Below are 24098 nucleotides of genomic sequence, written 5' to 3' on the forward strand. Positions count from 1 at the left end.
GAGGGAGGGAGAGGGCGGAGTGAGGTAAAGAGAGGTGAGAAAGAGGTGCACACACACTCACACACACTCAGCCCTGAGGCACTGTATGGTTCAGACAGAGATAACAGCTAAATGAATTTGGCAAACTCACTGTGTTGCCTAATTGCAGATTTTTACATTTTATCTTTATTCCAGCTCTCTTCCTCTGTATCCTCGGAGAACGCCGAGATTGCTTGGCGAGAGAAAAAACGTGAGAGAAAGTTGGACATTTTATTTGCTTCCCTGAGTCAGAGTTAACAGCAGGCTAACTTAGCTTAGCACAAATACAGGAACAGCTGAGAGAAGACTAGCTCTGTTCGATGATTATTAAAAACCTACTAGTAAATTTTACAAGATGAAAAGGTTGGATATGCAGAGTTGTAGGCTATATGAAGATTGATACCACTCTCATACATTAATTAATCATATTTTGCTTTACACAAAGACTGGACTTGATTTAGCTACTTTGTCATATCAGGTTTTGTCCAAATTAAGTTACATTTTCAGCTCGTGTGCCACATGGTCATCATATAGGTAACATATTGGTGGGTATGTTTATTCACAGTAACAGAATGTGTTACAGAGTTTGTGACTAATGTAGCTGGAGCTTCAAATGAAGTGTAAACAAGAGTGGTGTCTTTCTTTTCTATCTCACATTCCACATTAAAGTGAATAGGCGTGAGTTTGAAACTGCATTTTTTTTCTTCAAGTACCACAAAGCCTTGTGATTACAATTTCCACCTTATGAGACTAAAAAAGCAGCTTGACCACACAAAAAACGACAGTCTTCAAACAAAGGTCTCTGAGGAAACAGACATGACTGTGGCAAATATAGAATAATGATATGTTTTGAAGTACAAACAGCCATTGTAAACCCATCCAAAGAGAGGCCAGACTGGCACTGAGGAATTCACAGCTTTGGAAGTGACTGTCTGTTGGCTAGAGGCAGATTCAGTCAGAATGAGGTCAGGATCCAGGCTTTGCTTTCATCAGACATTTTATTTGCTTTTCCCTCATGTTAATTGCTCTAGTTGGAGCTATCCTGACAGGTTTGGACCCAGAAATATAAACAGTGAGATTACAGAAACAAACAGACAGCAGCAGCATTGAAGAAACAAATATGACATGCGAGTTGTTAACACTGTACTTTTAAGTTCGGTGTGTGATTGAGGTTGGATAATATTTCTGTCTGTTGATGTGTTTGTGTACATATGTCTCTTTGCCTTTGTGTACATTACTGTGTGCTCACAGTCATGTGCAGGCACTTATGCATGCATGTGCACAGTCCAGACTACATACCCGACTGTCGCGCCTGCAGGTGTGCGCTGCCGCTGCATCCCTGTGTGTACCACTGATAGAGATTTCCATAGCCAAAGGCCCGCTGATGGCATGTACATGTGTCAGCCATTACAGCAAATTACAAATCCTCCAGAGTAAAGGCAAAATGTTCCACTCTCATTTTGTAATTTCCAGTATGAGGAAGAAGCTGTCGGTCATTTGCGATAGCCGCAAGATACCAGTCAGAATCCTTAAAGCCATCATGACAGATCTTTGAAACCACAGCCCAGGAGATACTCATTTAGCGGTGCAGAGGCATGGCTGTAGTTTCTTACAAATGGAACCTCATGTTTTTTTGTGTCTGGAATGAATATCAATGAGATATTTACTGATAATGAGCTCCAGACTGAAGATGTACTGTATAAGGACAATTTCCTACTGTCTTGCATTAGATATAGCTTTTGTGGGCTCAAATTCGTTTTTTTCATCTAGTTTCCTTTGTCGTGATGTGGTGATTAGATTAAAGTGGGATTATACCATAACAATTCAGTTTAGCGATCACATTGTGGTGTCTGTAGCGCAGCTCCTTTGAAGAAATGAAAGATGTCACACACACTCTCTGTAATATGTTAGATGCTTAACCGTCAGGCCCTCAGGTACAGAGGATCGCTAAATACAAAAGCCAACAACAAAGTGGCGGTGGAGCCCCACCCTTCACCTGGAGCCTTCCCAACTTTCATGTGCAAAGTCAATAAGAATGATGGTCGGATGGGGAGACGGACGAAGGAACAAAACCACTCTGATCTCTCCATCCATGCACAGTTTCCTGGCTCCACATCTTCCTCTTCCTCTTCCTCCTCCTCCTCCTCCTCCTCCTCCTCCCACCCTCCATGTCCTCACACAGGTGCCTCAATTTTTTTGGCCTCAGGCAGAACTTTTCAAACTCTATAGACCTGCCCTGAAGCTTTATAGAGACATCAACGAAAAGACGGATGTACAAAGGAGCTGAGCGGAGACTTGTTTGCAGCTTACGCAACTGCCTCGGCGGCCTTGAAAACATTAAACAGTGTTAGACCCACATAATGCTTCAAGTTCAACATGGGAGTAATTTATATCCGAGGAAGGGTTTGCTGCGATTCATTCCAGCCTCATGAGGGTTAGATTTGGGCAGCACCCAAAGCCAGGATGTTCAATTACGGAAATTATATACATGTATAGAGATACAGTGTGAGCCCACAGATATTTTTCACATGAACAAAAATGCATGCAAGCCATCCTGGACCACTAGAAAGCAGCTGCACAGAACAATTTTCAATCTGTCTTTCATCTTGGCAATAAAAAGTAAAATACCTTTCCAGGAAGCAAGTCTGCACAGGAGCCCCGTGTTTTTTCAAACTGTTATTTACCTTCTTTTGGGGGCTTTATTGTAGCAGTAGAGTCAGGCAAGAGGGAATCTAAAGAGTACAGAGGGAATTAAACTGAATGACAATCATGTCATCACACAAGCCGCAGACCATTTGGGAAATGCCTTCTTTTCTAATCCACAGCTCTGCGGTGAAAAGTGGGATCTGGCGGTTGGCTCCGTAGCGGTGCTGGGTGTGTTGGGAAGGGTGGAGGAGCGGGGGGGGAGCAGGGTGTGTGAGGCAACTTGTGTGTGTATGGGTCTATATTGTATGTATTTGACAGAAGACGAATGTGAATGAGAGAAATGGAGTGAGACAGAGGTTAAAAGAGAGACAACTGTGATTAGTTCAGAGTAGAGTTTCATGCCTCCCAGCTCACTCACAGCGTGTGGCTGCAAAGCTGACAGCTGTAAAGGAGAATTGATTTGAAGTGCAGCATGTGTCGGACTGCACATATCAAGTGTGCAGGTATGAGTGCCTGAGTACATGCATCCATGGAGGCCTGTTGTTCCACTCACATACAGTATACCACTTGTGGTGCCCAATCCCAAACTGTTACTTAGTGAAATGTTTGTGGGCTGCTCCGTGTGGCTTTCTTACACTGACGGGCCTCGCCGTTTTAAATCTTGATTGCCATGACGTCAGCTCCAGACCACAGCCTTGCCCTTTTATGTGTCACTGTCACCATCTACAGTATTTGTGCACAGTGTGTGAAAAACAACTTTCTTTCCATCTTTGAGATTCACAGACACAGACAGTTGGATCGAACACTGTGCTACTGTTAGCGGGCCAGAGCCAGAGGACGTGCTTGTTAATTTTCACACTCACACAGCGCAACGGAAACAATTGGGAGAACTCTGAAGATGCGTGTGAATGAGCAACTGGGTGAATGTCTCATTATTAAATCGTTGGCTATGTGTTCATTTATGTAAACTAATCAAACCTGGAGAGTATGTGTAAACAAAAACACAAACAGCCATCAGATGGGTGTTAACAGGCTGTAATTGCTGGTGTAAAACCACAGCAGTTTGTCTCTCCGCTCTCTGGACTTTCCCATGTTTTTCGAATTCCAACCTGTCACGTCGACTGTGTGAAAACTGTGAGAAAAGAGAGCTGTCATCCTCAAAAAAAAAAGCTGTCCATTGCCTCACTGTTGAGTCAGGTCTGCTAAAATAGTATCACCTGTCCAGTGAGATCCTGCAGGCCAGAGGGAGTGTGTGTGTGTGTCAAAACTGTTTCATGCTGCAGAAAGAAACAGGAGAAGGGCTTTTACCCTGTGGGGGCAGTCTGCGTTTCACAGGAATGTGAAATTGTGTGCATCTCAAACAAGCAAACCATCAGCTAAGGTGCTGATGGTTGTTTTGGCTTAAGGGGACAGGAGTGTACCAACGACAGTATATGACCTACCACGAAAAAAAACAGGCCAGTTAGGAGATAAATGGAAAAAAGGGGATGTTTTGCTTATGAGAATGACATGTTTTAATTAATCATTCAAATTAAAAACTATAAAACTATTTGGATACAATTTCAGAGAAGATACAGTATGAATGGATTTGAAGAAAGTTAAAGTAACAGTTACAGAGTAGGCAACGGTTAAAAAAAAACCCCATGTCTGTAGCTTCATGCTATCTATGTAGCTACACAGCCACCAACCTGTTAGCTTAGTTAAACAAAGCCCACTAAGCTTTGTTAGAGAGGAAAAAAGGCTCTGTAAAAGATTAGCGAGCCAAATCCACCCACCAGCACTAATAAAATCCACTAGTCAATGTGTTATATCATGTACCTCAACAATAGCGTAAAAACAATTACTGTAACTACCATTGTTTGTGTGCCTGGCTGTTTCTTGGTTGTAAAATGTGACTCACTTTCACAGGTCGTGTTTGTACTAGGGCTGTGGAAATTAATGCAATAAAAATAAGGTAACACTTTATAATAAGTAGGCCTACACACTATTAAGCATTAGTTAAGCATTAACAAATACTGAATTCTTCATTTATAACGCATGATTAGTATGTAGTTAAATACAGTTAGTGCTTATCAATGATGATTAAAATGTTTTTAACTGTGTTTATAAACTACATACTAATGAGTGAATTCATGCATTATAAATGAAGAATTCAGTATTTCATGCTTAACTAATGCTTAATAGTGTGTAGTTATTATAAAGTGTTATTTAAAAATAATAATGCATTAACGCAAAGCAAATTCTGTTGGACTTTGACTTTGATGGTTTGCATCAGGTGCCAGAAATGAATTAGCTGACTAAACTATCTCTGCTATCAGTTACCACCAGATAGTGCTGTCTTATTGTATTAGGCTACTTGATCATGTTTTTAGGACAATATGTGTCTCTCTTTTTTCCCCAGTTACTGTACAATAAAGACAATTGAAAAATATCCCTTTAGGGCATCTTGGCTTTGGAGGTGAATTTTGTAAAAAAAAAAAAAAAAAAAAAAAAAAAAAAAAAAAAAAAAAAAAGGCTTGTTTCAAGCTATGCTAATTGGCTGTCACCGAATTTACGATAGGACATGAGAGTGGTATCACAGTTCTCAGAAAGAAAGCAGATTCCCACAAATGTCAAATTATTTCTTACAGTTATGGTGACAGATTTGTATCGAGACTTCCTGATACAAATCAGCCCAGGTTTGTGGTGAAACTGGGAGTTTGCTTTCTTTAAAACACTCATCCAGTCGTAAAAGCTGATCTTCATTCCTGTGGGAATGTATTTTGAGTCGTCTTTAAAAAAAAAAAAAAAAGAGCCATACCAACACAGTCACGCACACTCTCACACAAATCTTCCTCTCCTTCCTGTAGCTCTCATCTGGTCTCACTTTAGGTTTTGAGGTCTATGTTTTTGGGGACGCAACGGATCTCCTGGTCCAGATGACAGAAGGAAGCCTTTTCTGTGGACTTCCCCAAAATACATTTAAAATTGATTTGAAATATTTTTTAACCAAACATTCAGTCACTTTCTGCCATTACAGATAGGCCACATGTGAAGAAGTACAGTGTAGTATTGGCGTAACACTATGTTCTCCACACAAATCCAGGACACTGACAAGCCAATGGGGGAGAGGCTGAGGGATCAAGAGAAACAATTACTGCAGAGTGACTGACAGGTAAGATTAGTGTGTTTGCTTTTCTGGCACAAAAGTAAAAGAAAAAAGAGCAAATGTGGGGAATTAAAGTTTGTATGGGCCAAACGTTGATGCTGTGAAGAAATATTAATCATGTTTTCAAGGATTATTTTTTGGATGCAAGCCGTTGATGAGTGATAACTCTATCATTGGCTCTGATGTTGCATACTTTGAGGACTCACTGTAAAAAGGTGAGTGTGTGTGAGTGTGAGTGTGTGTGTGTGTGTGTGTTGCACAATAGATGCCAAGGGGCATAAACCTGTATAAAGTGTGTGGAATTCCCCTCATTCATGCAACGAGGAGGATCCAGATGTGATCACACAAACATACACATTAAATGCTTTATTTAAATCCGGTAATTATAATTCTTGTGAGTAAAATAGAATATTATAGATGTTAGCTAGATGTGCCTTAAAGAAATAGACATTTTGAGAAATGTGCTTATTGAAGAGGTAGCCTATGCCTGGCATAAAGACTGGAAACAGAAAGAATTAGGCAGCGTGGCTCTGACCAAAACGAACAACAGCCACCTATCAGCATCTCTAAAGTGGGGATGAAGATGCCTAATAAACAGCCAATCATTGATCTCCATTGTTTGTCTAAGGAACGCCTCTTTTGCTTTCGTTCTAAATGTTTTGACACAACCAGTCAAAGTACAGGAGTTATGTTCAGGAGCCGTTACAGAGTCAGGTGAGCTGATTCCAGTTTTTATACTAAGCTAAACTTCTTCTAACTTGCTCCTGGCTGTACCTTCATAACCATTGTACCTGGGGTCACACCGTGCAGAGCCTCAGTTTGAAGTGACAGCTACTATTTCTTGTGGGAAAGTCAATCAAACAACTACAAAGAGATACAAAAAGCGACCATGAAGACACAAAATGGCCACAGACAGGTACAAGGTGACCAAAAGCAGACAAAAGTGGCAACGAAGAAACACAACAAGACCTCAGAGAGATGCAAAATGACAACAAAGAGACAGAGAATAATCCCAGACACCCTCACAGTACCCACACAGAGCTGGGAAACATTTAGAGAAAGGCACGAAGCGACCACAATGAGACAGAAACATGTAGCCGTGTTATTTGTCACCATTGTGTGCTTTGCTCTTATGTAAGAGGAGTGAGGGGCTTTCTAGATCTGCAATTACAATGTCCCTTTGGCTTGATTTTTAATGGATAGATATGAGAGTGTTATTCACCTTTATTCTACTTGGAAACCAATAAGTATTTTTACCAAAATGTCAAACTATTGCTGACAGACGTGCAGACATAAAACGCATACTGCACACACACACAGACCTGCTCTGGTGCATTGTCTGTCCCTGGAAGCATTTCATCTTTCTTGTTGATCTGTAGTAAAAGAGACAAATGTCACCTTCTGTTCATCTATCGCCTTAACCACTTAAATACAGAGTTGGACTAAAGTCAGAGCATCTCCTAACTGTCTCATAATTCTGAGATTGGTGTAGATTATAGGTTCTTGGTTGGGTTATACTGTAATCACTGAGGAGAAAAGGGAGCTCAGGCACCCATGAACATTTTCTGCACAGAAGTTAGCAATCAGCATGACCAAAGGAGCAATTTTGACTATTAAGACCACCCATCTGGGGCCCGTGGGGGGTTGCAGAGCTCACAAAAGCTCTTTAGAGAGAATATTCATACATGTGCTGCAAACACAAGCAGACACACAAATAGATTATGTGCACGATCATACAAGGAAAATAATATGAACAAGCAGGCTTTTAGCTGTCTCGTTTTTGACACACACACACGCACGCACACACACACACACACACACACACACACTATACAGTTATTCTCTCTAACACACAGTAGTATGATCTGGATCTCATACACTGGGATTCCTAACCAAGATGACAGAGGATGAGCAGCCACAAATTGCAGGCCGCTGGGATTAGCTGGGTCGGTGGGTGGGTGGTGGGTTGTTCAGTTTAGGCCACAGGGGGGCGGGGTTGGTGGGAGGGCGACAGTCTGTGGCATCATACCCAGCTAGGGAAAGACTGAGGTAATTACTTTCTTCTCCGCAGCAGCGTTCAGCCTCTGTCTGCGTAGAGATGTTTTTTAGTGTGCCATAAACCTCTCCAGACGTCAAAGGCCCCTGACATTTCTGGACACGCGCTGACACAAATATGCCATTTTCCACAGTCCATCACTTGCTCTGACTATCTGTGAACCGAGCCCCCTTCTAAATCATTCAGCTGAAATCCAAAACCCTCCTGATATTTCCATACTCCGGAGACGGCGTATTTGATAAATGTTTCCTGGCCCTCTGGCACACTTTTATCTGAGGCTCCATTTGATCATTCTTACCAGCCGCAGACTCTGAAACTAATACAGCAAACACAAAGTAGAAAAGAATAGTTGTTTGACATGATGCACACGGTGTCTTTCTGGATTACTGCACTCACCTTAGAGGCCTTTCAAACCCCCTGTTGTCTCTGATCAGGGCAGATTAACAAAAAAAAAGTTACCCATAGACATGTGGGCAGACAATCAGCCACTCTTATTCTCCTGTTTTAAACCCTCTCTCTTATCCCTAAGTTGATCCAGCATCCTCAAAAGTACGGACCCCTCTCCCTGATCTCTGCGAACAATACCAGTGCCACACACCTCAAGTATTCCTTTGAAGCTGTCAGACCAGCCTGTGTTGCTGTCTTGCGGTCCCTATCTCCCTGAAACAGATCAGAGTGCAAGATAAGCGAGTGATGTTTGCAAATACATACGTCCAAACCCACCCCACAGTGTGTTATTGAAGCTGGTGGAGCTCTAAAACAGGAAGCTGATCATGTGATAACGATGACAATAAAGCAGCAGAAGCCATTGAAATTTCATATATTGTTTATTTTCTCACTGGAAGCCCTCATATTTGGGATTTTACGAGGCACTTTTTGGCTTTGCGGTGTAAGCTCGCTTTCTGCAAAGCGATCCCTCACATGTTTAAACTGTTGACGTTTTGTTGGAGGCAACCGAAATTTGAGGTTTCCCATTGTTTCTGCCTTAATGTAATTGTATTTTTATTACTCCCCATTCCAAATTTACAGTGTTTATAACCAATACGGCCCGTCAAGATATGTGTTTCATATACCCACGCCACATAAAATCTGTTTATAAACTCAGTAAACTACACATCATCTCATCTTGTGGTTCATTGCTGGGCCTGTCAGAGAGGATGGGCAGAAATATTCTCATTTTGGTTTTCATAGGCTTCTTCTCTTTCAAGCACATGTTGTCCGGACAGAATTACAACAATGCCCGACCTGGACTGCCTGCAGTTTCCAGAACTTTCCTTTGATCCGGAGCATAAATCACATTCCAGGGTCATGTATAAAAGGTTTGTTTATCCTTTCATTCAGTACTCAGAGGAAGACAGATGTTATGCGAACATGTGTGTTAGTGTCTGTGTGTGTGTGTGTGTGTGTGTGTGTGTGTGTGTGTGTGTGTGTGTGTGTAACATGTGCAGGGCAGCCCTACCATGTATAGATGGAGACATCCCATATAGTGGGGTTAACTCACATACTGCAGATATTACCCCCTGATGAAAGGAGTTTCCTCTATTTCTGTTACAGTCATGCATTCAGGAGCTTTTATTCCTCCCACAAAGTGATCACAGCTTCTGTGGTGGGTGAAGCAGAGCCACTGGACGACAGATGTTTTTAGGGAACATTACCTCTACGAACTTACGAAGGACGCAGAATGAGACACTTTTCCTCTGTGGCTCAAAACAGAAGCAGGTGCAAGTGCCCGTAAACATCCACATCTAAGCAACAGGCTCATATAGGTTACAATTAAAACAAGATGTCCCGTTGAATGAGTCACTGGAACCACACATATGTTCAGTCGGACGTCGAAGCCTTCGGCCCTCACGGCTGCATAGTAGTGGTTTAATGTAATTAAGGATCATGTTTGCTTTACAAGCAGGATGAGCCCCAGAGGTCAGGGGAAGAAAAGTGGGGTCTGTCTCATGATTCTATCGGCGGAATACCACTTCCTCCTTCCTGTTTACTTCCTCTCAGCCATACAGCTGTGCTCAGATGCCAACCACAAAGAGTGTTCTTTGAGATAGCAAACATTAATTACTGTCCTGTGTTTTGTGCAATTTCCTTTTCCTCTCCATCTCTCATTCTCACATTTAGTTTATCTTTGAATGTTTTTCCTCTTTGTCTGTCTGTTGGTGGGTTTGCAGCTCATCCTTTCTCAAACTCCCCCTTTTCCACCTCCAGACTTCACCCCCGGCCCCGAGGACAGTTTAGTCTGTGTGCCAGCTGCAGAGATAAAACAGGAGATACAAAACAATGGCATCTAATCAGTCACAGGGAAGGTTTTACGCAATTAATGAAGAGGTTGAGGTGAGACAATGTTAAGGTTTGAGCTGAAAGCTGGAAAGATGAGAGACTTTGAATACAGTGAACAACACTTTTTTCTGTATTTCTTATACTCTGGTAACACTTTACAATAAGGGTCCCATAATTAACGTTAGTCAGTACATTATTAAGCATTAATTAATTGTTTACAGATATATTAACAATCATTATTATTTATTACTTAGGATTAGGAAACACATGAATTAATGTAGCCTATTAGTAAGCAGTTAACTAATGTTTACTACTCAAAGTTAGTTAATAAATTATTAAGTAATAATAAAAGTTGAATAATATAATTAGTTATTATGTATGCATTACTCAGCATTAATTAACACATTAGTTTATATATTAATGCTTAATAATGAACTAACTAATGTTAATTAAGGGACCCTAATTGTAAAGTGTTACCACTACTCTTTAAGCAAAAGGCAAAAATGCACATTATTACACACATTGACGCATTTGCAGCTGCTGCTTGCTTTTTTATCATGGAATAATCATATGATTTGAATCAAACAGTGCTTTAAATGCTTTACTAACTATGAATACAGGCACTTCCTTTCTTAATCCTCTGGCCTGCCCTGAAGCTTTCATCTTCCCCCCTCTGACCATCCAGCGTTTGAAATGAGCAGCTCCACACCTGCTCATCCCAGACACTTAAACAGCACCGGAGCTGTTGAACGTACCCCCCGCATCCTCACTTTGTTTAGAAATTCCACGGCTCGGCTGGCCAAGGAATAGGTAATTGAGTTATCTTGGCTGGGTAGAAAAACACACAGCCCCCTCACATCTCTAACGGAGTGATATGGAAAATGCTTTTTTGTCCAGACATCTCAGTGAATCTGCTTCCTAGAACAGGTCCTTGTATTGGCATTAGTGGGAGGTGACATGTGGGCACATTTCCTGCAGAACTTTGCATTGGACGTGCTGTTCAGATATTTACTTTATTTATTTTGGCATATTAATTGAGAGGGTCCATATGAGACACGGAATCTTTTCAGACATGAACTCTCTCCAAGTAATTTTATAATGCACACAAATAAAGAGTGACTGAACACTACAGTTAAATGTGTTATTTTGTTAAATTAACTAAATATTCATTATAGTATATTTGCTTTAGTCACAGGGTATACTCCTTCATTCACCATATTAATATCCAGCCATATGTTGTAGTCCTGTACAGTGTAGTGCAAATGTTGTGAGCACTGAGGTTGTAAGATGTAGACTCTCAGGGAGGCGTCTGGTCAGTCCAGAATTCCTTCTGCAGCAGGACAACGACCCCAAACACACAGCCAGAGTCAGAAAGAACCATCTTCAGAGACAAGAGGAACAAGCAGCCCTGTAACAGATGGTCTGGCCCCCACAGAGCCCTGATCTCAACAATATGGAGTCACTCTGAGATTACACAAAGAGACAGATGACACCGAGACAGCCTGAATCAACAGAGCTGGTAGTAGTATTAGTGGTATTTCTTACTAAAATCTCACTTTACTTTTAGTGTCTTAAAGTTTTCTTCACACAAAGAACGGACCACAGGGTATATAGCCCCATCTGCTGATGAAAATGTGTAATTGCATTTCTGAGGATTGGCGTTCATGTATAGGCTACCGCAGATTTTCACAGATGCAGGAGGGCAAATTAATTTATATCAAGGCCAGAAAACAATGTGCAATACAAAGACAAACAAGGTCCATCATCTGGCAGAGTTTTTTTTTTTTCAAACACATTAAACTATTTGCCAGAGAGGCAAATTAAACAGGTGTACAGTACAAATGGATTTGACTGAATCTGTATGACATAGCAGTTAGTTTACATACATGTCTCTGTGGCTGTGGTTTATTAAAGTGGTTGAGATCAGCCTGTCCTTTCTGCTAGGTGAGACCAGCATCCATCAGTAGCCGGGATTCCTGTTATGGCTTCATTCCCGAGCACTTCATCCACTGTCTGCACCTACAGCAGCAGAAAACTGCCTTCTCTTTCACGGCTCACCTTTCTGCCCAACAACCTTTTCTGTGGAGAGGTTCAAAAGAGTGGGTTAAAGGTGAATAGTGTGTGTGTAAGCTACAGTAGAACCATTTACATAAAAAGCCCACCTTTAGGGATGAACATCAGTGAGCTGCTGAAGATTCAGAAGCGTGACAGCCCGTCTCTTGGTCCATCATACAAGAACTCGTGGCCCAGTCCATTGCCACACTTTCCACAACAAACCTGACACATTCAAATCAAGAATGTTCAACTCAAAACTCACAGTGATTAAGTAAATCCAATTTAGTCGAGGTAACTTGTCAACAGTGCTGCTTAGGGATGATAATCTACCTTTATGGGTCCCCATGCTTCGGGGTGTTTGGAGACGCTGTCCTCGTGGATCGTCTCTGAGAAGGCCGGCCAAGGAGTGGAGTGCTCAAATTTTGATGTGCTGGAAAATAACTCGTGCCCACATTCAGAACACACATATATACCTGAGTGCAAAGAAAAGAGTCGTGATTTTATGTTCACGACAGGGAGACTTGTTTCCCCTCGACAAGCAACCTCACGCGTCTGTCACTCACCAGGCTGGAAGTGGTTTTTGTATTCTTCTCCATTAGAAAAAGAGCAATAGGACATTTCATCCATGTTAAAAGCCTCAGCCCCTTAAAACACAAACTAGTTTCCCTTCCGTTGGTTTAGAAAGACATTTGCAAAGTCACCCAGCCTCGGCATGGCCAGATCAGGTGTCAACAGCTCGGTCCAGCTTGTGTAACACCGGCTCTCATTCTCCTCACTTCCACAGGATGGCAGTAATCCTAAAGCAAGTGTGCCATCTTTAAACTGTTAAAAAATAATTGCAGGCCAGACACTTCATGTTTGTGATAATACCTGAGTCCATCAATAGTTTAATAATTTATTTGATTCTTCATCAGGGAAAAAAGCAACACATTACAATCGCATCTAGAAAAAGTGGTTTCACATAAATGGTTGTTAACAGGACGTACCAAAATACTGTATATTGGGAGAGCACTGTATACTTATTTAAAATATATTTCGCAATTATTTGCATATTAGTCATTTTGATCCACTTACATAAAGCTCTTTAAGACCGATGTAAACTTCATCATCTTTATTTTATCTAATGAAAATAGTATTTGTGTTAAGTCATTTTCTGCATCTAAAACTCAAATTAATGAAAAAACAAAACAAAACATGAGTTTCTTTGGAAAAGGTTCACGTCGTCTTAGATTCAGTTTTGTAGGATGCTGGTTTCTAGGATATTTGTTAATTTATACCTTGACAGTTTTGAGAGAGAGCAGTAGAAATACAGGAAAAACTGTGAAGGCAAACAAACAAAAGCCTTTAGTCCCCCATAAAGAAATAGCTTACAGACAAGGTCTGCTCTCCCCATAAGACAATGCAAGTGTCGATCTATGTCTAACTGATGAGCTAGAGATTGTGTCATCAGTGAGGTGATCCTGGTAACTGAGTCTGTGATTATTGCATAATAAAAAGGTGATAAGACCACTCCTCCTCTGTTCTGGCTGTCCAGCGAGGTCACCACTCATCGGAGGTCTGGAGCTCCCAGATTGGGCTTTGTCCCAGATCTCTTCATCCACTGACCGCACCTTCAGCTGCAGAGAGTCCAGTGTCACGTACCACTACCAGCTCACCTTACTGTCCATCAACCTTATCTGGGAGAGAGCAGAGGGAGACAGGGAGATGTAGGGATTGTGTAGAAGCAGTTTTGGCCTCAAACACATGTAAATCTTGAAAGGCACCGTCTCCGAACAGAAATTGTCAAAACACATCAAGACTGATGATCATGCAAAATTAAAAGCTTTACATAGTTTTCCAAGTTAATTCAATCAATACACTTTTTGCTAACCAATTGGTACTGGAAGAATTCTTCATGTTTTCTCCAAATTTTAAAGGATATTTCCAAATAAAAAACTTGGTATGACAACACATCTAGAGGAAATTGCCCTGTGCAGGAGGATGTATTACAACACCAAAGCCCTGTTTGCTCACATAACAATTGGCATCTGCCCAAAATTGACAGGTGGATTTCTAGGACCCATGTAACCCGAAGTAAAAACTTCTGGCCGTTTGTACCTTTAGGGACGAACTTCAGTGAGCTGCTGAATATTCAGAAGCGAGACAACCCTTTGCCTGGCCCATCGTTCACAAACTCATGCCCCAGCCCGTTTCCACACTTCCCACACCGCACCTGGAACAACATCATCATCATCATCATACACCCAAACTAAACACAAAAAGTCCTTAGAGAGTAGTAAGTCGCTTGGTATATTTCATTGCATGATATCTCAATTAGACTTAAATGTTTACACTCAGCTTCCTCTGAGAGGTTCAGTTATTAAATGAAGTATTTGGTGCCTACCTTGTATGCCCCTGGCCTCTCCTGATGTTTGGATACACTGTCCTCCAGGACGGTTTCTGTGAAGGCCGGCCAGGGAGAGGAGTGCTCATACTTGGACTGGCTGGAGAACAGCTGGTGATCACACTTGGAGCAAACGTAAATCCCTGAGGAGTGAAGGAAGGGAGGTGATGGCAGATGTACAACATGACGAGACGACTATTTCCACACAGATCTCACTACACATTACCCCCAGGCCAGCACAGACTTGACACCATGTCAGTGCTATGTTAACTTTTAATCATTTGACATGTTTTGTTTCTTTCAGTGTCTTCCTTTTATAGTTTTCAGTGACCTTACATAAACTTTGTTATGTTTGTATTTGTAAATATCTAACACGGAAGTCCTGTCGTATTTAAATAACCTAGAACCGGTTTTGTAACATATTGTGTAACCTGACCAATGATTACAAAAGTTGCTGATAAGTTTTGTCTAGTCTTGTCTTTTCCAGCCAGTTTGGTTTAAAAGTAAACCAGTGCACAGTATCAAGCCCGTGTAAAACTTTGTTATTGTTATTATCAACAGCTGAGAGGAACATGCATGGACATTTTAGTCGGATACACGCGGATATTTGTAGTTATTTAGCGGTGCAACGAAGTTAGCCAACAGTGGCTAGCTGTTTATCGTTAACTTTGTCCTAAATATCCTCACTGTTAAACACAAACTACGAACAAAGTAAAAAGTCAAAGTCGTAAAGGTACCTGGTTTAAAATGGTCTTTAAAGACCTCCCCGCCGAAGAAAGAACAAAACGACATCGTGTCTCTCAGTGTAGTGATGTATTTAATCAGCCTCCTGCTCGGAGCTGGACACACTGACGGCAACAAGGACACTTCCGGTCTAAAAGCCGGCCCTTCAAAATAAAGTTACATAACTTTTTTTTAAAGTCCTCATTTAGAAATAATTATTCACAAATAAAAATCGAGTAATAAACTACAGGCATTTATTTCATAGATGGAATAATTCTTTAATACTACTAATGCATGTATGACTTAATCCAATGTAATACAATACCAATTCAAAACATGTAAAAAAAAAAAAATATATATATATATATATATTATTATTATTTCTCCTTTTTGAAAATCAGTTGTCATCAGTACTTTTTGTACCAGCTTCAGAATCATGATATATTGTAGGCTACACTGGATACACTCACTTTAAATAGATAACGAGGCGGCAAAATATACCTGATTGAAAAAAACAACAACAGTCAGACAGTTTAGTGACTAGAATCAAAATTACTTTTGACGTCTTAATTTTGTTGTGGAGCAATTCTCCAAATTTCGTCTTTGTGGAACTATCACTTTTATTGTGAACGGTTCAAACCGGATGTGTCGCTGTGTCAGCTGGCAGGTCACAGTCTGTGGGATTTGACATGTTGGAGGTGGGTTAGCAGAGTGAGTTAATCTTGTCGCTTTACAGCCGCTGTCGCTAATGTTTGTGCTCGGAGACCCTGCAGCAGAGACATGGACACCACGATGCTCCAGCTGAGGTCGTTCGTCCACCAGCGGCTGTACGCGGCGGCGGAGGAGATCCTGGGAGAGGTGGAGAAGACCATCACGTTAGCGCTGTACGAAGCCGAAGTTAGTCGATCCAAAGAGGAGGTGGAAAGTCTGCGACACCAGCTGGGCCTTCTGCGAAACAAATCAGGTGAGAGACTGTAGTTTTGCTTGAATGTTGCTGCGTGGAGGCGTATCCTCATATCCAGAGGTGGCTGAAGAAGTAGCAGGATGTTTCCCCTCATTTACGCATGCGCGCACTGAGTCCACTTTCTAGTTGTCTGAGCTCTGCTGCAGCATTGGACTAAATATTTCAACACTGTGAGAGCTGTGCAGCTTAAGAGGTGTTAGTAGTAGAGTTTAGCCTTGTGTTTTAACTAACCTGTTGTGCCTTATATTTTTGACTAACCCATTGAGTTTAAAGACAACTGAAACTTGTAAGCAAACCATATAGATTTGTGTTGAGCCTGATTCCTAATGTAATAAATACCAGTAACCTGTTTGATCATTCAGAGGTAAGCTGAGGGCACACAGAGCCACAGTGAAAGCAAAACATTTCCAAGGCCGTAGGGAGGAGAGGCCTGTGGCCTGCTGAATGCAGCATTGTGAGGAAGAAGTTTTAATGATCTGTCTTATCTGCCTTGGACCCTCAGACACCTGCGATGGAAAATTATGTCAGTGTATAGGGAGGGTTTGTTGTGTTTCAGATCTGGAGGTCCATGTGCTGAAGATGGGACCAACATGTGCCAGCCAGTGGGCACCAACGAAGGGAGGGCTGAGTTTAAACCACAGCCACTCCCCACCTGTTTCTGACCAATAAGAGTTAATTTCACACATAATGCGAATTATGTATATGGTGGTTGCAGCTAACTGCTTGCAGACTGCGATTTCCTGAACAGGAGAGTTGCTTGTATCTGATTTCTTTGATGATCCAATTTAAAGGGATAGTTCACCCAAAATTCAAATTTCACTCATGATCTACTCACCCTCATGTCGACTAAGGGAGGTATTTGGATGTTTTTTGGTGTGTCTTTTTGAACGAAGAAAAGTGAGCCCCATTCACAACCATTATATGGACAAATACTGCTGCGTGGACCCCCCTGTAACTCCGAGAAGGCACGGAGGACTCTGAAAATTCTCCTAGCCCTTAGTCGACATGAGGGTGAGTAGATAATGAGTGAATTTTGGGTGAACTATACCTTTAATAAATAGTTGACCAGACAGGGCAGACGTGCAATAGATGTTGTTTACAAACAGATCACAACATGGAATATGGATAAACATGGAAATGGAATCAGATAAATGCTACCTCGATGCTACAGAAGAGTTAGTGGAGAACGTCCATGCAAATTGGAGATTTTCATACTTGAAATAGAAACATCACAGGCTGCTCGGTAACCTTTATGTCTGTCTCTTTTCTACCTGCAGAGCTTCCATTGGCGAGCAGCACTGCAGAACATGAGGACCAATGTGACACCCCACTGCTGCAAAAAACCCCAGGACCCTCAACCGCAGATGAGTCTACCACCTTCCGTCTGAAGGCTGAGTTGCCAGGCCCCTCGCAAACTAGCACAGACCTGGATAGCAATGACTGGAGCACAGCTGAGACGGAGTTCAAGATGTCTGAGATAAAAGAGGAGGACGTTGGGGATGAGATTCAGCAACAGGAGATTGTATTTCCTTCCCCTGAAATTGTGAAAAGTGAGCCAGAGACGCAGGCCTCATCTGAACTGGAGCCGCTGTCTTTGGACTGCTCTGCAGCTCAGAGCGAGAACAACGAGAGTGATGAGGAGTTGGTAAACAGCAAAGGAGAACATAACGGAGGAAAGATACTGCAGGGACAAAGTGGCAATGACGATAAGGAGGAAGCAGCATTGCCTTCTGCGAAAGGGCAAAAGGATCGCAGTTTTTGCCATTTATGTGGCAAAGGATTTCAGTACATCGGCTCCTTGATGAAGCACATAAAAACACACGAGACCAACACTGACTGCACTGTTTGTGGGATGACACACGAGTCTACAAAAGAGTTGGTAACTCATTTGAAAGGTTGCCACAACAAAACATATTTTTGTGACATTTGCGGAAAGACTTTTGCCAGTAACCGTTGTCTCCGGCTGCACGAAAGGATACACACGGGTGTAAAAGAGTTTGCCTGTCAAGAATGCGGCAAAACGTTTTACCGTAGAGAGCATCTCATTGTCCACGTGAGGACCCATTCTGGGGAGAAACCGTATCACTGTGATATCTGCGGAAAAGCATTCAGCCAGAGTCAGAACCTCACAATTCATAAAAGAAGCCATTCGGGGGAGAGACCGTATCATTGTGACCTGTGTGGCAAACTTTTCAACACAAGCAGTCACCTCAAAACACACATGAGATACCATTCAGGAGAAAAACCGTACCCGTGTGATATTTGCGGTAAATGTTTTCGGCAAAGCGGACAGATGACGAGACACAGAACCACACACACGGGAGAGAGGCCTTACGCCTGTAATGTTTGTGGCATGAGGTACAGGTTTGCACCCAATCTTAAGGTGCACCTACAAACTCATGAAAAGGCAGCTGCTGAGTGAAAACGGACGAACCACACAGACCATCTCACAGATTGTGTGAGTTTAGCAGGAGGTTTTTATATACAAAATACATTTTTGAGTTTATATACAAATCATATATATACACACAGGCTACAGTTCTTTACTGCCAGTTGTTATGTAAAGATATTTTGGGTAAATCATCTCACCGTGAACATGTTTTTCTGTGTAAAGATTGAAGTTAGGCGGAGTTGCCATGGAAACTACCTGAGTCTAATCAAGCGAAATCAAAGTGAAAACACCTGTTGGAGTAAACCATGGATGAGCGAGGGCTTTTTCTAGTGCAATAGGCTACCAGTGTTCATTTTGTGGAGCTTAAGCTTTTTGAATGTAGCATTGTGAAGGGATTCATGTGCAAATATCCATATTAACGGAAAAATGTGACTGAAGAAAATTTTCAGTTTGCTTTAAAAAGCAAAATATATTATTACTAAGGTTATTTGACCATGTTTTAATCTTTTTTTTTTGCATGCAATTGGCTTTTTTTTTTTTAGCCTTATTTCTTACTGACACGCATCAAGAGCACTCCTGCACCTGATCTGCAGCCAACCTAGTTTTATTTAGTAGATAGCCTACCACCCTGAAACAAGAGTAATATGGGATATAATTCATGCCATGTAGTTGTAAAATCAGAGAGAACATACTGATTTTGTTTCACTTGCACAGACATTTTGTGTTGTGTTATTTTTCTATTTATGCACATTAATCCACAACCAAATGAGGAAGGTAACTGTCTGAATGTAAACGTATTTGATGGTGTAAGATTGAGATCATTTCATCTAGACTATGTATTGTTTCTGCTGAGGAAGTCTAAATCACACAAATACATCTGTGACGTTGTAAACGCCCCAATGTGATGTTTTTATATGTTTTTTTGACGAACAGTTGGAAGAGCCCTTTTACCTGTTACCAAGAAAAGCCACACGGTCCACTGTTCATCCCTTAAGGCTGTTCTACATGTTATAGTGTATGTTTAAATATGTTAGCACTAATGAACGAGGTGAACTGATCCCTGTGGGTAAAACCTGGTTCCTCTTGAAGCTTATAGCTGTTGTTTTGCACATTTCATACATATGTATTTTTGTATATTGTTATGTGTAATATCTTATAATAATCCTTGTGGGGGACAATAAAGTTTAATATTCTGTCATAATTACATTACAGTAGTCTCTCTATTTTTACCTGTCTAGTCACAATATGTATGCCAATGTTATTCTCTGCCTTTGTTCAAGGCACCTTTATTATCCCTGAGGGATAATCTGGTTTACAGACAGCAGTAGTACATAAGCATCCAGCAAAGTAAAACAAACAAATACAACAGCAAATCAATAAAAGCACAAATTACAATTTATGATTTCAAAGTGTTGTTAGCCAGACTAACAGCTGCAGGAACAAATGACCTTCTTAACCTGTTGGTTCTGTACTATGGCAAGTTATATCTGCAACATGAACTCACCCCTCAGTGGATGGCCTGGATCAACCAAAACAGAAGAGGATTTATTTGTAGGTTATGGCGTCACACAGGGGCATCCATCTATTTCCTTTACAATCCCACGGATTAGTTTTCTGTTGAACAGGAAGGTTCAAATTGCCCATTTTACATCAGTAACAGCAACTTCAGCTTATGGTATGGACAGAAAACCTATGACCAGTTGTAAAAAAAAAAAAAAAAAAAAAAAAAAGGAAATATCCTGTCAGAACAGATTCAGGAGTCAACTAGTAGCCTACACAACATCACATAAAATGCAGACAATTGCCAGCCAGAAATCATCAAGCAGATTGCAGTGGAAATCTGAAATAAGAATTCAGAAACCAAGTTGTCTTTGAAGTTTAGCAATCTTACAAGGGACCATCAACATAGACAGAAGAGGTGATTATTAGAAAGTCATATCAGGAAGGGCTGTGATAGGTGTCGAGAACAAAGACTCAAAACACCTGCACACAAACAACTAAAGTGTTTCCAACAAAAGTGGTTTATTTAAATGCCATAATTGTGTGTGAGCTTTTGCAGACTTCAGTTCAGTAGCTACTCCAGTCCAGTCAGGAGCGGTAATGCGCCTCCAAGATGGGTTGGCAACGTAAAACCTCAGAAGAAGAAAAAAGCAGAATAAAAAAATACGGAGTGAAGCGTCTCTTTCATATATGATCTTTTTTAAGGTGCTGTAAACCGCCACACTGCACCGGTGTCTTTTCCTGCTCTTTCACGCTGCATTGTGACTTGCTGAGGAGGACGGCACGGCAGTCACAGCACCATGCTCGGGCTCAGGTCTTTCGTCCACCAGCGGCTGTCCGCGGCGGCGGAGGAGATCCTGGGAGAGGTGGAGAAGACCATCACGTTGGCGCTGTACGACGCCGGTGTCCACCGCCTGAGAGACGGGGAGTGTCAGGTCTGGTGGCTTTACACACGTTGTCTTAAGTTTTGAATTTACAGTAATTCTTGACGAGATAAAAAACAAACACAAAAACCCAAAAACAATTCACCGAGGCGGGAAATTAAAACCGAGGTCACGGTTTCTCCGAAGGACTTTGGTGCGTTTACGTGCACATTGGTGTCCTGGTTTTTCGATCAGTCGCCGTTGCTATGGAGCTCAGAGAAACCAGGGCCCTGCACCCATAGGTGCTGGCTAACCAGTTATGGGATGGCTCACCATGGTAACCTGTGATGCTAGAGCAGGTTAACTATTGACCAATCAGATGCCTGCTGGACAAACATGAAGTGGCAAATAATAAATTGATTCATTGTTGAACCCTTTTCCATGTGTCCACTGTTTTACAGAGTTTCTAACAGCAGGGAGAGTTTATCAAATTAATGAACTATATACAGTGACTGCTGCATTTAATGATAGGAAGGCTACAATATTATTACCATGCTTTATTATTACAATTTTTGCGATTGTTAGCTCTATTTGAGTTTTGCAGCAACATGTTGATACATTTTGAGTCGTAACCAATTGCAGCTGCAAATTATGCTCTAGGAGGGAAACAATATCTGTTTTATCCAATAAGATAAAACCCTCTGGTCTAGTCTGGTTCATCTCATGTACCTAAATAATTTTATTCTTGCAATGGGATCAACCAACACAGGCATATAAAGTATGCCTACACTAGTTTTCCAGTGCCAGTTTGGTTTAGGGTTTGGCATCTGGGAATCAATACAACGTTACAAAACAAAATATCAAGATGATATGCTGTGTCATTGCTCCCATCCCAATTCTATTTTCAAAGATTTTTTCCTGTCCATGCTTTACACTGTTGATCCATCGCAGCTGTCCTTAATAACAAGATGAGACTTTGCAATGACAAGCGGCGATACAGACTCTCTTGTATTTCATTTTCCAGATAATCCACTCTATGTACTTTGATCAAAAATGGAAGTTCCACTCAGATAGACCTCAGATAGATCTCCTTCTCTCCTGTTTTGGCTGCAAAAAAATCACTTGTACATTTTTAGCAGACCAAGGAAATTGTATATTTGACTAGTATTTTCAATGCAGACTAACCTTGGCAAATTGATTTGTAAAGCAGGGCTGCAGCTAATGACAATTGTTTGACTATTTGAACAACAACTGAATGGAGTGCAGATTGTTCCAGTTCCAGTTCAAACCCAATGTAACATGCTCCCATCTCTTTTGTAGCTACAGAATCTCCACTTACCAACGGTGCTGTGACGGGAGAGGACGTGCTGCAGGAGATGTCAACGCAACCTTTGAGACAAGAACAGTCTGAGGTACCAGGGTCCCGTCACACGAGCACGTATACAGAAAACAGTGATGGAACCTACTGCCTGGTTCAGATAGATTTCAAAATAAAAGAGGAGCAGGAGGAGCTCAGAGATGACAGTCGCACACCAGAGTTTGTTTCTCCTGAAGCTGTGAAAACAGAAAGCGATCAGCCAGAGACGCACATGATTAATGAACTGCCACCCGTTTCCTCAGACAACTCTGTGGCTTCGAGTGAGAACAGTGACAGTGATGAGGAGTGGGTGCACAGCAAAGGGGTGAAGGTTTTGCATAGACAGAATGGCAACAAGAAGCGGAAGGGTCAAGCAGCGTTGAATGATGGGTATTTGTCTGGTAAAAGTCAAAAGGATCACAGTGTTTGTCCTGTGTGCGGAAAGAGTTTCCAGTACATCCGTTCCTTCATAAAGCATCTAAAAACACATAATAGGACAAGTGAGTCTAAGAAGCAATTGCAGAGTGCTCGCAACAAGCGCCTTGTCTGTGACGTTTGTGGCAAGACGTTTACCAACGCCGGATGTCTCCAGGTACACTCAAAAATACACACAGGGATAAAAGACTTCAAATGTCAAGACTGTGGGAAGTCCTTTGTCCGAAAAGAACATCTGACCGTGCACATGAGGATACACTCAGGGGAGAGACCCTACCACTGTGATGTCTGTGGGAAAGCATTCAGTCAGAGCCAGAACCTCAAAACTCATAGATTGACACACACAGGAGAGAGACCGTACCAGTGCGGATCATGTGGGAAATTCTTTTACACCCACGGTCAACTCAGAAATCACATGAAATGCTTTTCAAGAGAAAACCCCTTCTCCTGTGATATCTGTGGTCAAATCTTTTGCCAGAGGGGACAGATGATTCAACATCAGGACACACATGCAGGGGGGAGCGCTCAGTAACTGACATGTGTGTGTTGTTCCATCTGCAGGGTTAATAATTCATTAGTAAAATGTGTAGAGTCTCTCCTCTTTTTGTAATGAGGATTTATGTCAAATAAATGATTTAACAGCAGAAAATACTTTACATGTGGCTGTTTTCAAAAAATGTACCCTGCACGGAGCTACAGTGAAGTAGATCTAGTGAGTTCTTCTTCCATTCAAGATGAAATTCATCCATAAAACATACTCATGTTGGTGGGTCTGTGAACTGGCTTTAGGTATGAAGGTAGCCTACAAAGAAATAACAATCTGTTGAGATGTGAACACCAAGAAACATTCCACAATCATTTTTTAGGCTAAATTCAGCATCTTTTCATAGATTTTTACCATTATAAATTCTTCAGGTAATGGCAAGTGACCGCATCTCCAGCTGCAACGAAAGTGACTCTTCTTCTGTAGTTTGGCCAAAAGGTGGCAGCAACACACAGTTATTTTGTAGGAGTTGAACTGAAAGACAAGATAACTGTCTCAGCTGTTTGCAGCATTATTTATCTGGTACTGAGATGAACATGGTCGTAACTAATGCTCAAATTTAGATATAAACATAAAAACTGATTCATATTTGTCTATTTGAGGCTTCATTGTTGTTTTTATTTTTTACCCTTGGTTGTAAAGAATCTATATCTTAGAGCAGCAGCATTCAAAACTGGTTGTGTGTCAGTGATAATCAATCAGTGACTCAATCAATTGATCAGTGAATTGCTGCA

The 24098-nt window shown here is 41.4% G+C and overlaps 2 protein-coding genes and 1 pseudogene across 3 annotated transcripts; 1 reads left to right on the forward strand and 2 right to left on the reverse strand.

The window, feature by feature from the left end:
• Positions 1-11934: 11934 nt before the first annotated feature.
• LOC310990014 (methionine-R-sulfoxide reductase B1-A-like) lies at positions 11935-12952 on the reverse strand (annotated as a pseudogene). The gene is made up of 4 exons (XR_014596498.1): positions 12767-12952; positions 12534-12676; positions 12311-12425; positions 11935-12227 (listed from the first exon to the last, which is right to left on the reverse strand). The product of XR_014596498.1 is annotated as a methionine-R-sulfoxide reductase B1-A-like (transcript).
• A 132-nt stretch (positions 12953-13084) lies between these two features.
• On the reverse strand, positions 13085-15461 carry LOC310990033 (methionine-R-sulfoxide reductase B1-A-like). Its single transcript, XM_083977253.1, has 4 exons — positions 15324-15461; positions 14587-14729; positions 14301-14415; positions 13085-13879 (listed from the first exon to the last, which is right to left on the reverse strand). Exons 1-4 carry the CDS (start codon positions 15376-15378, stop codon positions 13860-13862), a joined length of 333 nt encoding a protein of 110 aa, XP_083833379.1. The 5' UTR covers positions 15379-15461; the 3' UTR covers positions 13085-13859.
• A 577-nt stretch (positions 15462-16038) lies between these two features.
• Positions 16039-23311, forward strand: LOC310989878 (uncharacterized protein; the record flags this gene model as incomplete). The annotated part of the gene is made up of 5 exons (XM_083977030.1): positions 16039-16273; positions 17551-17918; positions 20996-21095; positions 22349-22775; positions 23299-23311. The coding sequence occupies exons 1-5, from the start codon at positions 16090-16092 to the stop codon at positions 23309-23311; spliced, it is 1092 nt and encodes a 363-aa protein (XP_083833156.1). The 5' UTR covers positions 16039-16089.
• Between the last annotated feature and the right edge of the window lie 787 nt (positions 23312-24098).

The sequence above is a fragment of the Trachurus trachurus genome, assembly GCF_905171665.1.
Source record: "Trachurus trachurus genome assembly, chromosome: 8".
Classification (NCBI taxonomy): domain Eukaryota; kingdom Metazoa; phylum Chordata; class Actinopteri; order Carangiformes; family Carangidae; genus Trachurus; species Trachurus trachurus.